The sequence below is a fragment of the Ixodes scapularis genome, unplaced genomic scaffold (genome assembly GCF_016920785.2).
Source record: "Ixodes scapularis isolate PalLabHiFi unplaced genomic scaffold, ASM1692078v2 ptg001864l_1__unscaffolded, whole genome shotgun sequence".
Classification (NCBI taxonomy): domain Eukaryota; kingdom Metazoa; phylum Arthropoda; class Arachnida; order Ixodida; family Ixodidae; genus Ixodes; species Ixodes scapularis.
The window spans coordinates 785,598-800,958 of NW_024610203.1; the positions used below are offsets into that span (position 1 = coordinate 785,598).

A 15,361-nucleotide genomic window follows, 5' to 3' on the forward strand; every position below is an offset into this window, starting at 1 on the left:
GCCCACGAAAGCTTCTTCGTCACGGAGTCGGAAGTTCAGGTATTCGGGATTTCAAGCGAGCCGGCTAAAGACACAGAACCTCCGCGATGCGACACGGACGGTAGTGGCTGTACGTTAAATAAATATGATCTTCCGATTGACTTGGGTGAAACACCAATCGCAGAAACAAATGAACAAAGTCAGCTGGAATTTGACCCTGTCAATTTCAGAAGATGCCCACAAGGTTCACAATATTCTAGCCTAAAAGAGGAAAACCCGATGTGCCTGCCATTTGAAAAAATTGAAGGTTCGCAGCGCAGCGCAAGGCTCGCAACGCAAGGTCGGAAAGATTCTCCCGACCTGGCAGAAGTCAACGAATTTGTCGCAGCGAGTAACAGTCAATTCTGCGAAATTCCCGCCAGGCAAAGCGCAACGGGCGATACGTCTAAACATGCATCGAGAATGACTCCGTCGAGTACAGAAGTCAAATCAGAAAATCAAGCACCCGATTTCCTTAGTACACTATCTCCCTCGACCAAAGACGAACTACGCCAGAACTCAATTGAATCGGACGAGCTGAGGTTTGAGAACTTCAGAACCACCATCGAACAAATGGCAGACCTAGCTGCTAAAAGCAAAACAGCAGTCGCGTATGACTCGTTTGTTCCACCCAAAGGAAAGGAAGATAACTTCTTGGAAAAAGTGCACTTCAAACTCGGGTACACTGTCCGGACAATAGACGATTACGACGTGAAGGCAATCATGTACGATCTGTGGGAAGACAACTCGGCCACCGTGGCCCACACCATCAAGACTTTCTGGATGTACTGCCCACAAAGCTTCTTAGTCTGTGTGAACGAGGAAGGTAAGTCGCCACCACATTCATTTCTCTTACCATATCTCAAGAACCGTTACGTGTATCGAGGTCAACCAGCTGCGAAGGCAGCGATATGTCTGTGGTCCACTCTGAGCCCTATGATGTTACATACTAATGAGCTATGTAACACGTGGGAGGGTCATTTTTCCCCTTTATTACAATGCACCACAAGATTCACCCAAATGCATACCGCCATCTTTGAAGCTGGCGGCCTGACATTTTTTGCCTCCCATCTCGTAAAGTTAAAGGGGGCTTCCTGTACAAATGGCGTGTATTACCCCCCCTTCACACTGGAAGCGGATCCGCGTTCGCGAAGCGGTTGCGAAAGCGGTTTTATAAAGATCCAGTGCAATTGCACGCGCATTTGATGTCATCGTGTGCGCGTGCAATTGTACTGAATCCTTATACAACCGCGTTCGCAACCGCTTTGCGAACGCGGATCCGCTTCCAGTGTGAATGAGCCCTTAGAGTGGTCACAGTCGATCGCTATATTTATCGGTACTGGTTTGCACCGGAACAAATATTATGTTAGGAAACGTCTATGCCATACGTCTTCATGTCAACAAGTACGAGGTGTGATCAAAACTTTTCGAGACTGATTTTGTAGTGTAAACAAACAGGGGCAACACAGTGATGCGCGCGCAGCATTCGGAGGAAGGGACCTTCGTGTCTCGTGATACCAAAGACCGTCGCTCTGTGAACATTTGGAGCTGCGCTCCACGAGTTTTTGTGACCACGTGCACGAGCACAAGGGCAATTTCACCATAGACTGCGAACACCAGAGCGAAAGCGAACATCTGGGGGGCTATGTTGCGCTTTTTTCACTCCCAGGAGACTAGGGAGAAGGAAGTGACGTCAACAACGCAGCAAATGCAGATTGGATGTTGATTTTGTTTCCTTCTGTCAACATCCAATATGCGTTTGCTCTAGTCATTGACGTCACTTCCTTCTTCCAAGTCTCCTGGGACTGCAAAAAGCGCAACATAGCACCCCAGTTCTGCGTCAAACACGGCAAATATAAAACAGAGACCTTTGAAATAATTCAGCAGGCTTGTTTGATAAAGCAGTGAATTTTCAACTCGCGCTTCAGGAACGGCAGAACGTCGCTGGAATCCCAAGAGCGATAGGGCAACCTTATCTGACCTCAGTGACGTTCTGCCATTCTTGAAGCAAGAGTGCCACTAAAAATGAAAGCCGCTTACAACTCCCTGTAACGCCGAATTAGAGCGCAGCTCTTGAGGAGGAGGAGGGAAGGGCACTGGGAGGGGGGGGGGCTGTTAAACTAACCAGGGGGGGGGTCACGTGACCTTGGGGGCCCCGTGACCCCCAATGCCGATGATGTCATCACTGACGTCACTTTTGACGTCATCAGTGACGATGACGATGCGGGTACCGATGACGTCATTAGTGACGTCACTGATGACTTCACCAGTGATGATGACGATGACGATGCCAATGTCGGGGACGTCATCAGTGACGTCGCTGATGACGTCATCAGTGATTATGACGATGACGATGCGGATGTCGGTAACGTCATCAGTGATGATGACGATGACGATGCGGATGCCGGTGACGTCATCAGTGATGATGACGATGTGGATGCCGGTGACGTCATCAGTGATGATGACGATGTGGATGCCGGTGACGTCATCAGTGATGATGACGATGACGATGTGGATGCCGGTGACGTCATCAGTGATGATGACGATGACGATATGGATGCCGGTGACGTCATCAGTGATGATGACGATGACGATGTGGATGCCGGTGACGTCATCAGTGATGATGACGATGACGATGTGGATGCCGGTGACGTCATCAGTGATGATGACGATGACGATGTGGATGCCGATGACGTCATCAGTGATGATGACGATGACGATGTTGATGCCGATGACGTCATCAGTGACGATGACGTCATCGGGGGGTCACGCGACATCGGCAAGGGTCACGTGACCTCGGGGGGTCACGTGACCCCGGTGGGGGGCTCGCGCGGTGCATTATGGGACATTTCCCATGATGCACCGCGCGGTTACGCCGACGGCGACGCCGACGGCGACGGCGACGCCGCTCAAGCCGGAAACGGGCCCCTAAGAGCTGCGCTCTAAAACAGCTCGCACACCTCACTGTTTTAGAGCGCAGCTCTTAGGCGCCCTTTTCCGGCTTGAGCGGCGTCGGCGTCGCCGTCGCCGTCGGCGTAACCGCGTGGTGCATTATGGGGAAATTTCCCCGCTAAATCTAGCGGAAAAAATTTCCCCGCTACATCTAGCGGAAACATTTTCCCGCTAAATCTAGCGGGAAAATTTCCCCGCTAAATCTGGTGGAAAAATTTCCCCGCTAAATTCAGCGGAAAAATTTCCCCACTAAATCAAGCGGAAAAAATTTCCCCGCTAAATCTAGCGGAAAATTTTCCTCGCTAAATCTAGCGAAAAAAATTTTACCGCTAAATCTGGCGGAAAAATTTCCCCGATAAATCGAGCGGAAAAATTTCCCCGCTAAATCTGGCGGAAAAATTTCCCCGCTAAATCTAGCGGAAAACTTTCCCCGCTAAGTCTGGCGCAAAAATTTCCCTGCTAAATCTAGCGGAAAAATTTCCCCGCTAAATTTAGCGGAAATTAGCGATTTAGCGGGGAAATGTTTCCGCTAAACCAAGGTCACGTGACCTCAAAGAGGGGTCACGTGACCTTCGTGGCCTTGGCTCCTCCTCCTCAAGAGCTGCGCTCTAATTCAGCGTTACAGGGAGTTGTAAACGGCTTTCATTTTTTTTTATGTCAGCCTTTTAAATCATTGCGGGGGTCTCTGTTTTAGATTTAGCCTGTTTGACAAAAAATTGGTGTTCGCTCTCGCTTTGGTTGCACTGTATGTTGAGATCGCCATAATGCTCGTGCATGTGGTCAAGCAAACTCGTGTTGCGCAGTTCCAAATGTTCACAGAGTGACGCCCTTTGGCATAATGACGCAGGAAGGTCCTTGCCTTCGACCGTCACGAATGACAAGTGATGAGGCGATAATAACTGAAGAAACTAAACGTTTAATGGAGCGAACTTGTGCCCAAAAATAAAAAAAGAACAGAAGAAAGCAGAGCGCCGGGGCCCGCTCGCTCTCCTGCTCACGCAGTCGGTTTTGCACGAGGCGCGGATCAACGGGGAAGCGCGGTCTGTCTCCAACTTATATGCTTTCGGGAAAAATGTTTGTAGAACGGAAAATGCTCAGAATTATAAAATATGTAATATTGCTTCATTCAAGTTTTTTGGATGGGATGCGGAACTTGATCTCAGATATGTAAAAAAGGGATATTTCAAAACATTTGTGGGGTGAAGGACGGAATTTCAAGGCAAAGTATAACAAACTATTTTTACTGAATTACACAGTTTAATCAAACCATAATAAGTCGAACACATGTTGATAATATAAAACAATCTCAGTGATTTAAGTAATATTAAATGAATCGTAAAAACAATTGCACTGTAAGCAACGGCTGCTGATCAGAATTACGTGCTTTCGACTAGAAATTACTGCGAATAAAAAGATAACTGTGACTAGTTATTTCAGAAAGCAATTTACAGCCTCCCTTTATCATCTCATTTATGCCAAGCGCCTACACATTAAGATGCAACCGCCTGCGTTCACGGTAAAAAATATCCAGGACGTTCTCCACTTGAACTTCAATGTCTCGGTGAACATTCGAAAGCGCAAGACCGAGCAGTCACTCATTCGAATTGGACGCTCCCAGGCATGCTTCCAACCGCCGTAGTGAAGAGAAAGAGCGCTCAGCTTCCGCCGTTGTTACGGACAGAATCGCTAGGATCTTGAAGATAAGGTGGACGTTCTGAAATAGGGCCTCCGGACAGAAGGCGACCGCCTGTAGCGCAGACCTGACGGGCATTGGACGCCTAAAATTTCAGTATTTTTGGCGAAGTCTTCCTCACTTAGTAAAATTTTCCTCCATCGAGTCGCTCACGGATGCGCTGACGGTCCGTCTTGCTTTCTGCTTTGCATGTCGAGGTGGCATCCGATGCAATTCGTTATTAGATCAATCTTTTCGTTGCACGGAACACCAGAAACTCCGAAAAGCCTTCATATTCTCACTACGCATAGGCGCATGGGTAGTCAAGTTCATTTCCACGTTCGGCGTGTGTTTTGCGTGTTGCGTGTTTGTGTGTGTATGTCATGTCATTTCTCCGAATGACGGAACGACGAGTTCGGACTGATGACTTCTCAAGACCCCGAGGATATGCTGCTGCTGTCTTTGGACTACGCTGCAAGATAAAGCGGCCAAGCAAAGATAAGACTTTCTTTCCTTCGACATCTGGTTCTGTACCACGAATTTGTTAAACCTTTAATAGATAATAGATTTTGATTTTTGCTCTAATTCTACAACGCCCAGTTTTTTTTGTTTTTTTTTTTTTTTTTTTTGCTGCTTTATTTTTTGTGACAATATAGCTATTTTTTTTTTGGGGGGGGAGGGGGTTGTTTTTTTTTTTTGTGCCTTCACGCGTTGGTAATGCAGTGGTACCTCATAAGCGGGGGGAGTTGTGTGCTGTGAGGAAGCTTTTAAAGTTGGTGGGCCGCAACTACGACGACAATAGAACACTGAGCCACCACGCGCAGTTCCTGTAAATGAAGCCTGCTCAGTTTTGAAAAGTGACAATGCAGCTTTACCCGTTTGGTCTTAAAGGGCCCCTAAAAAGAAAAAAAAAAGATCTTTTTTTGAGCAGTTTTGCTGGGACTCGGGTGTCAAAAAAATTAAATTTGTTATTTTTTTAATTTGTTTAGAGCAATATTGTCGGCGCGAGGTGCGACTTAGTCGGTAGTCACCTCCATTCTAGTTGTTGTCTCTCTCGGCATTTCGGCAGCGTGGAGGAGAGGTGAATCGGATGCAATAAAACTTTGGTTGGGGCTAGTTGGTTCATATCGATTAAAAGGCGCCTGTCCGTGTCCTACGTGTCTCTTTTTCGTCCTGTTTGTTCGCGCCTTTTAACCTTTTAATCGAGGTGAATCGGCTCCACCTTCACCTTGAGGTGAAAAAAGCGAAAGACCATCTCGTTGAGGTCGAAAGAGCGAATGACACATACTTTTTTTTTCTTCTCAGGGGCCCTTTAACACCGCCTCCCTAATCGTCCGTAAACACCGAGCTTACCCTGCGTCATTGGGGGGGGGGGGGGGGGGGGGGGAGGGGGGAATGCTATTGAATTCCTCCTAAAAAAAAATCCTGACTACGCCACTGACGACTTTAGACGAACGACGTGGACCACTTCACGTCGTGGTAAGCGGCGTGATGATGTTCTTGCTCCGTCGGGCATCACCTCGTAGTTAAGCTCCCCGAGGCGACGAAATACCTTGTACGATCTAAAGTATCGTTTCAGCAATTCCTCACTGAGGCCGCAGCGCCGGGTGGGCGTCCACACCCACACCCTGTCTCCGGGCTTGAAGTGGACGTCCCTGCGACGAAGGTTGTAGCGGCCCGCGTCGACGCGTTGCTGGTCTTGAATCAGGAGTCGGCCGAGCTGAGGGACTTCTTATGCCCGTTGGGCAACCACCTGGGCGTCGTCGCTTCCGTCGACAGCCGGTTCGTGGGGTAACATCGCGTCCAGCATTGTCGTCACTTTGCAACCATGAACCAGTTGAAAGGGTGTAAACCCGGTGGTCTCTTGCACGGCCGTGTTGTAGGCAAAGGTGACGTACGGCAACACCTCGTCCCATGTCTCGTGCTCCACGTCGACGTACAGGGAAATCATGTCGGCGATGGTCTTGTTGAGTCTTTCCGTCAGCCCGTTGGTCTGCGGGTGGTACGCCGTGGTGCGACGATGGCTGGTGTGGCTGCGACGAAAACTTCTTGTGTCAGCTGGGCCATGAACGAGGATCCATGGTCTCAGATCAGGACTTCGGGAGCGCCGTGCCGGAGGACGATGGATTCAACGAAAAACTTGGCAACTTCCACAGCAGTTCCGGAAGGAAGGGCTTTCGTTTCGGCGTACCGCGTGAGATCACCTTTGGCGACGATGATCCAGCGATTTCCCGACGTCGACGGCGGAAAAAGGCCAAGTAGATCCATTCCTATCTGCTAAAAGGGTGCTGTTGGCGGAGGAATTGACTGCAAGAGTCCGGCCGGCCTCGTCGGAGGTTCCTTGCGTCGCTGGCATTCATGTCATGATCGTGTGTTTAGGTGGACGGGGAGCCTGGGCCAGTAATACTTTTCACGAATACGGGCCAGTGTCCGGCTGTAACCAAGGTGTCCGGACGTCGAGTCGTCCTGGCAGGCTTGAAAGATCTCCCCACGAAGGTCGGTCGGGATAACCAGCAGCCACTGCGAGTTGTTATTCCCGAAGTTTTCTTTCTAGAGTACACCTTGTCTAATGGCGAAGGTCGGCAGGGCTCGTGAAAAAACACGTGGCATGGCACTCCCGCGCCCTTCCAGGTGCTCTATTAGTGCGCGCAGCTGAGGATCGTCTCGTTGACGTCGGGCCATGTCGCTGGTGTTCCCTGCGCCCAGGAAACACTCGCCGTCATTGTCGTCGCTGCTGCCGGAAGGTGTTTCGACGGGATCTCTGGACAGGCAGTCGGTGTCGCTGTGATTGCGGCCTGACTTGTAGAACTCTTGTAGTCGGAGACTCCGTCGCGCGAGGCGTCCTGACGGGTCCTTGAGGTTCGCAAGCCAGCAGAGCGAGTGGTGGTCCGTGACTACGCGGAACGGGCTCCCGTACAAGTATGGACGAAACTTTGTGATTGACCAGACGACCGCAAGGCATTCTTTCTCAGTCGTGGAATAATTTCTCTCCGCCTTGGACAATGTCCGACTTGTGTAGGCGATGACTCCCTCGGTGCCTTCTTGTACTTGGACGAGTACCGCGCCAAGTCCTGCGTTACTTGCGTCCGTGAGAAACTCGGTCTCCGCATCCTGGTCGAAATGTCCAAAAACAGTAGGAGCCTGCAGTCGTCGCTTCAGCTTGTCGAATGCCTGCTGCTGCTCCTCGGCCCATTCGAACTTCTCGGCGTCCTTCGTGAGGTTTGTGAGTAAAGCGGAAATCCTTGTGAAATCTCGAAGGAAGCGGCGATAGTAGGCACATAGCCCAAGGAAACTTCGCACGGCCTTCTTGTCTCTTGGCACTGGAAATGCTGCGACGGCGAGAGTCCTCTCTGGGTCTGGGCGAATGCCTTCATTACTAACCACGTGACCTAGGAACTTCAGTTCGTCATAGGCGACCCGACACTTTGACGGCTTGAGGGTGAGTCCGGCGGTCCATATGGCTCGGAGAACAGCTCGGAGTCGTCGCAAGTGCTCGTCGAAGTCGCCGGAAAACACTACGACGTCGTCGAGGTAGACGAGACAGTTCTGCCACTTCAGTCCTGCCAGTACGGTGTCCATGACACGCTGGAAAGTTGCTGGCGCCGTGCATAGTCCGAAGGCATCACCTTAAACTCGTACAGTCCATCCGGTGTGACGAAGGCTGTCTTGTCTCGGTCCCGTTCGTCGACTTCGACCTGCTGCAGAAGCCGCTCTTCAGGTCCATCGATGAAAATATCGAGAATGGCGCAGCCGGTCTAACGTGTCGTCGATGCGGGGGAGTGGATAGACGTCTTTCTTCGTCACCGCGTACAGCTGCCGGAAGTCCACGCAAAACCTAAGCGTCCCATCTTTCTTCTTAACCAGTACGACTGGAGAGGCCCAAGGAGTGCTTGAAGGTTGAATTATGTCGTCGTTCAGCATCTCTTGAACTTGCTCCTGGATTACCTGCCTTTCTTTAACGGAGACTCTGTATGGAGATCGATGAACAGGGCGTGCGTCGTCCTCGGTAACGATGCGGTGCTTCGCAACGGCGGTTTGGCGGACCTTCGACGACGTCGCAAAGCAGTCGCGGTATTCGGCGAGGAGATTAATCAGCTGACGTCGTTTCGGGCCCGAAAGGTTAGGGTCCATGTCGAGCTGCGCTGGCGACGTACTGTCTTGCTGAGGTGGCGAGGATTCGTCAATGGCGGCGATTTCGGCGGAGTTTCGGAGTTCCTTGACGTGGCCAACGGTTGCACCTTTCGTGAGATGTTGCGCTTCGTTTCGGAAGTTCGTCATGAGGACCACAGTGCGGCCATCCTGAAGTTCAGCTACCCCTCTAGCGACGCCTATTCGTCTTCCTAGAAGCAACTGGAGGCTCCCCTCGAGCAAAACTTCGTCGCAGAAAGCTTCGGTGATCCCGACAGGCACGAAAACACTCGACCGCGGCGGTATGTTCACGTGACTTACGAGGAATCGGACCGCAGATGACGTCGCTTTGAATTCCTCCGGGTGGTGAAACAGGTTTTCGTAGAGTTAGCCGGTTTGCTCCGAGGTCAATAGGGAGTTTTAGAATAACGTACGCAATTTTAGCGCACGCTAGCGCTAAATTTAGCGCTTGTGTTAGCGCACGCGACGCGAGAGAGTTTTAGAGTAGCGTTTCTCCGCCGCGACGCAAAAGCCCAAGCATCTCGCGCTTGCGACGCCACCAAGATTTTTTATTCTACACATGGAATGCTGTAACTTTAGAAAAAAAATAACGAGTTTTTTGGTCCAGAGTAGCATTTTAATTTGTTTAAACATGAGAACGCGACGTGAGCGGTTGAGCGGTCGTGTCCGCTTGCGTCGCCTCGGCGAGAGAGGTCTCGTGTACTGACCTTCGCACATCATACCTTCGCCGTGAAACTTTCGCGCGTCGCAAGCATCAAGTTGTCGGTAATCGCTGCCAAACCGAGTACAATGTCGTCCCGTATTGAAAATTGCAGTCGCGAGGATACCGCCGACGTCGCACTCACGACGCCGCCAAAGCAGCCGCCGACATAATCCTAGAAGCCGCCATGTTTTTTTAACTGTGCTCGTCTTGGATTTAGCCAACTTCTCATCACGAATCCTCCTAGGAGAAGCGCAAAGACGCTTTGCGTACGCACGCTATTTCCGAGAAATAGCACACGCTAAAATTGCGCACGCAAAGCGCAAAACCTGGTTTGCGTTCGGAGCATGCGCAGTGGCGACGACGCTATTCTTTGCGTACGCAAAGCTTTAGCGTGCGCTATTCTAAAACTCCCTAATGACGGCGTAATACTCGCAGAGAAAGTCCATTCCGAGAATAACGTCCCCTGAACAGTCTTGCAAAACAACGAACTTGACAGGGCACGTCTCACCATAGATCTCGACGCGAGGAGTGCATCTTCCGACTGGTGTGATGAGGTGCCCACCAGCGGTTCGTATTTGGGGGCCTTCCCACGGCGTTGTCTTTTCGCAGGCGGCGAGAGCCTCCCACTCAAGACTGAGTAGTCTGCTCCGGTGTCCACGAGTGCCGATGCGTCGTGGCCGTCGATAATAGGGAGTTTTAGTAGACCATGTTTCCCCCTCCGCTAATTCTCCGCTATGAAGAAACCGCCACTGCGCCTGCGCGCCGATGGCCTTGGCTGTAGAGTTACGAATAGCGGATGGGCTTAGCGGAGGGGGAAACACGGTCTACTAAAACTCGCTAATAACGTTTAGGTTGTTCGACACCGATGCAGGCGCGTCGTTGTGATGCGTAGCGTCGGGAGAGTGGGAGCGCTCTGTTGTTCTTGGAGGCTCTTTATATACTTCGGTCGTCTTCGGCAACGCCACCTCCAGGCGTTGCCGCACTTAGTTTTCCCGGCGACGCAGGGGAGAGAGGCTCTCTCGGCGAAGTCGGGGAGCTAGAGACGCTGAACTTCGCGGCGATGGTGAGCGGGACTCACGGCGGAGAGACGGCGCTGAGGATGGCGAACTTCGGAGGTATACTCCTTGATGTCGCGAGGGCGTTCGTCATACCTTGGCGTGGGTCGTTTGGGTGGAACCCGCGCAGCCCCAGTTGTCGGTAGGGGCATCCACGGTAAATGTGGCCGGCTTCGCCGCAGTGATAGCAAAACGGGTGTCGATCGGCCGTCCTCTACACGTCGGTCTTTCGCGGCGCAGCTTGTTCTGGGCGGACGTGCGCCCGATGCAGTGTTGTACGGAACGGCGTTCCAAGGAACGGCGTTCCTGGAACGCGTTCCTTTTAGGAGGAACGAAGGAACGCCGTCGTTCCATTTAGCATCGCTGGAACTGGAACGGGAACGCGTTACATTTTTACTGGAACGGAAAGAAGGAACGGGCGTTCCTTTTTTTTTTTTCGTCCAGTGGGGTTATTTTAATTTGATTTCTAAGAAGCAAATTCTGAAAGTATAAAAACAATATTTTTACGAAGAGCAGGATCTCGTTAACTTTTTGCTTGGTTATCTTCGGGTACGTCTTGTGTGGTCCCCGCTTGGTAAAAGTTGGGTGCAGGAGAGCTAGGGGATATCGATTCTATTTTCAGTGCCCGCGAGACTGCGCTACAAAAAGCAAAACTTTTAGTCGAAGGAAAAGACACAGAAAGAGGGACGTTTCAAACTCAGCTAATTTCTTTGCTTCCACGAATCCTCACACACCCAGAAATCTAAGGCCGACTACTGCTATCACTGAACTTCCACAAAGAGAACAACAGATACATCAAAAGTACAAATAACCAGGCATCGAACATACCCCCGTATCCCGAGCAGTGGGCACTTAAAAGTTACACAAAAATTTACCTTTATTAATTCTCTGCCTGTCCCATCCTTCAAACTGAACAACGAATCCAGCCTTCATGAAAAGGACTTGTAGTTTTCAATACTGACCTTCCAAAAGCCCTACCCTCTTCATCACTCGCTCGTCTTGCGGACAACATTGAGGATCAACGGTTGTTAAGTTCGAACAAGGGACTTTGTTATATTGAAACGTGTCAGGTTGTTGCAAAACGCTCGTGCAATGTATAGGGTGACAGTAAATTTGGCTTGTCTGAGTACCCCACCACAAACATAAATATGGGTAAAAGCTTAGATTTTTAAAGGTGTATATCAACAAATCAAACCCTGCTTCCGCCTGTTTTCTTCTCCTGGTGCTCTTCCATCACGGCCTTCAAATTCTTATGTTTACATTTGACGGAATAGATTAAAAAATAAAAAATAAAATATTTTCTAGATATAACTAAGTATGGTAATCAGCAAAGTACAAATGTAACGTATATGTAACGATACGTTCCGTTTTTTTAACTGTAACGGGAGCGAGTTCCTTCTTGACGTATGGAACTTGTAACGGGAACGCGTTCCAAAAATCAGGAGGAACGAGGAACGAGCTTCCGTTCCTATTTTTGAGGAACGTGTACAACACTGGCCCGATGTTCCTGGCGTCGGGAATACTGCGGCGCTGGAGGCTCTCGTCGGGGTGGCGCGGTATACTGGTGAGCTGGAGGCGGTAATCATTAGGTAGCTGCGGCGTAACTCAGCGTCGGCGGTTCGGGAGTGGCGCCGACGAGAACTTCTGGCTACAGCGCCTGATGAACTTCTTCCCGGACAATCTCGGCAATTGAGGGCGAAGCTGGGCTTGCGTCGGCAGGTAGAAGCTCCTGAATTTTCTCCCGCACGACGTCCCGGATGATCTCGCGAAGATCCGGGCTGTTGCAGCTAGAAGGCGAGAGTGCAGCGACGCCGAAAGTCGCTGGTCTAGTGGGAGGTCCGGGATTGAAGGGCACGTTTGATGTTCGTCGCCTCGGTGACGAAACCTTCGACTGTTGTCGGAGGGCTGCGGACAAGTACGCCGAAGATGTTTTCCCTCACGCCCCGCGTGAGGACACACAGTATTTTCTCTTCGGTGACTTGAGGGTCTGCACGGGTATTCAGCCGCAGAACATCTTCCACGAAGCTCCTGACGCTTTCGTTGGGTGCTTGAAACCTCGACTGTAGAAGATTTTCGGCCCGCTGCCTACGATGCTGATTCATGAATGTCCGCTTCAGCTCGGTGACGCAGGTGTCCCACGACGTCAGCGAATCCTCATGGTTCTCGAACCAGTTTCTTGCAGTTTTCTCCAAGGAGAAAAAGAGATTTTGTAAGCGCTCTTCCGTAGTCCAACCGCTATGACGGGCTAGGCGTTCATAATGTTGAAGCCAGTCCTCCACATCCTCATGGGCCTCACCATGGAATGGCGTCGGATTGCGTGGGGCGACAGGCATGAAGACGACAGATGGAGCAGTCAAGGTCTGCGGCGACTGGTTGTTCATCGTCGGCCTGTTTGACTGCTTGGTCCTGGGTGGCAAAAGTCCAAATTCCGGGTGTAGGCCTTGAATACGGCGACTTAATCGGGTCTCGGTAGTGTCTTCGTCGAGTCGTGGTGAACTAGCTGTCGGACTTGCACTGCGGGCCCTCGGAGGGGTACGCAGCACATCACTGTGCTGCCCCCTCTCTTTACGCTACAAAGTCAATCTCGAAACTTTTTTATCTCACCTCGTAGAGTCGCGTGACTCTTAACGCTCCCTCACTATGTCTACTTTCCTGCAGATGTATGTGTGAATGGAAATGCCCTATTTTCAAGTGGACTGGTGCTCGCGCTAGTCCCTTGGCTCTAGTGCGCAAACAAACATTGTTGGTGTAAATGCTTGTACTCTGTACTCCCCACAGCCTTTTAGAGATAAAACCAGTATCACCTTGACGAACATAGAGGAGACGTTTCCCATACTACCCGCCATCGCTCATATATCCTTAGGCGTGGGCTTCCGCAGCACTTTTTACAAAGGGGGTAGCCGCCTTTCCTGTGAGAGAAAAGAAGGGGGTATGCGTTTTTATTTACATTTTTTTTAGACGGAAGTAACTCGGGATGGTGTTATTCTGCATTCATTGACGTAAATAACAGGTGACGTCAGACAACCAACTTCGTCAATGTGCTTGTTACACATACCATCGAGCTTTTCGTTCACATTTGATAACCCTAGTTGTGCCGTCTCGAGTAGGAACCATAAACCTAGGTCATACTGCACGTACGTCGTACTACAGACACGGTGTACAGAAATGATGAAATAAAAATCTGCGGACAGGGTTAGCACACTATTTATTGCGGGGGGTTAGGGCACTATTTATTCTTTGCCCCCGCCCCCCCCCCCCCCCCCCCCCCCCCCCCCCCACTCTCTCCACTCGATGCAACATTGGTCGCGCACGCTAAACCAACAGCTGCGCTGCGTCGCTGACGCTCTCTCCCGTGGCCTAGCTACGGTGTGACCAACACCACCACAAGCAAGCAAGGGCCGTGCAGGGTTCCCACTGAGAGCCTATCGCTTTAAGGAATCCTTTTTCTAACATTAGGCAGTTCTGGTAGATCCTTTCGATGACTACGATAACGACACCCGATACTCCGGAGCTTTTGCGCTCGCATCTAATGGTTATCGGGCATCGTTATCGGAGGTTATCGGAGCAATAAGCAAGCACGTTTCTGCGAAATGCCCGACAGGCCGATACTGAAAGCATTTCTAGGCGCTCACTGCTCGGGCGTTTGTAGGTACTTACTGCGGCATCATTAGCGCCGTCGTGTTCGAGGACGAGATTGCTTTCTGCGGCTTCAACCACGTCAAGCCAGGTACGACAGAGGGCATTCGTCGCATGCTGTGGGACGCGGTGCTCGCCATAAATGCGGGCAGAAACGTATTCACGCTGGTCCCCGCCGAACGAGTCAACTCCTACCACCGACACCTTGGCTTCCACACGTCGAGCCGAGGGCTCGTGTTGCACGGCAAGCTGCCAGAAACGACGGATATCAGCCACTTCGGGAAAACTGACACCGTGGGGACCAAGGTAAGGTGCTAGTAGGTGGCGCATGCCGCCGCCCAATTTCAAGGGTTCAATTGTGTTAGTCTAGCCATTTAGTCTTCGAAGCTGCAAGAACCCCAAAAACTCGTTTCACCTTAGTTAGAAGGGAGGTGCAACATCCTTGTACTTTCCGCGAATACCACTTAGAATGAATTACTGGCGTTTGTTACCTAAGAAACAAGGCTTACTTTTTGCTTTCCACGCAATAATAGTCGCAGAATAAAAACAGGTTGGCAAAGCACAGGACACACGCCAAGTCCCAGACATTGCTATACACCTTGCAAGTGGGCGCATTTCGGTATTCTGCGCATGGGAAAGGAGGTGTGAAGGTGGGAGTCGAGGTTATAGACCTTTTCCACAAGGACGCCGCCATCTTAAAATATCGTCACTTCCAGTATGGGCGAAAACATAGTTTTGCCGTCGCCACGCCAATAGAATGCATTTAGGAGATAAGCGTAACCCTCACCCATTCCCGTTTGTCTCCCCTCTATTTTTTTACTATTTGCAGGTTGAAACGTTCTAATATTTATTCGTCGCCCGTACTGTCTACTTGGCGATCGGGGGCGAGAGTAAGCGGAAAAGGTCTATACTAAGCTCCGCCTCCTCGGGCCGGGGGAGGGGGGGGTCGTCACGGATGTAAACATTTCGGCGTCGGCAATGGCGGACTGTAGCCGTAAGTCCTTCGCGCGATTGCTTGTTAAAAATAGAAAGAGAGAAAACAACGTTTCACTTCTGTCCTGTGTGATTTCGAGGTCTGCTCCGATCAGGCGCTGTCCAAGGGGCAGTGTTACCAGGGGAAATAAAAACGTGCTGAGTCTTCGGATGTGGTGGGCGCATTGACGACGGTGCGTTGCA

At 50.8% G+C, this 15,361-nt stretch overlaps 1 protein-coding gene across 1 annotated transcript; it reads left to right on the plus strand.

Annotated features, from left to right (window-relative positions):
* Nucleotides 1-591: 591 nt before the first annotated feature.
* On the plus strand, nt 592-14,491 carry LOC121834621 (the record flags this gene model as incomplete). Its single annotated transcript, XM_042288332.1, has 2 exons — nt 592-844; nt 14,199-14,491. Coding segments are annotated over exons 1-2 (546 nt in total), but the record flags the coding sequence as incomplete, so codon positions are not given.
* Between the last annotated feature and the right edge of the window lie 870 nt (nt 14,492-15,361).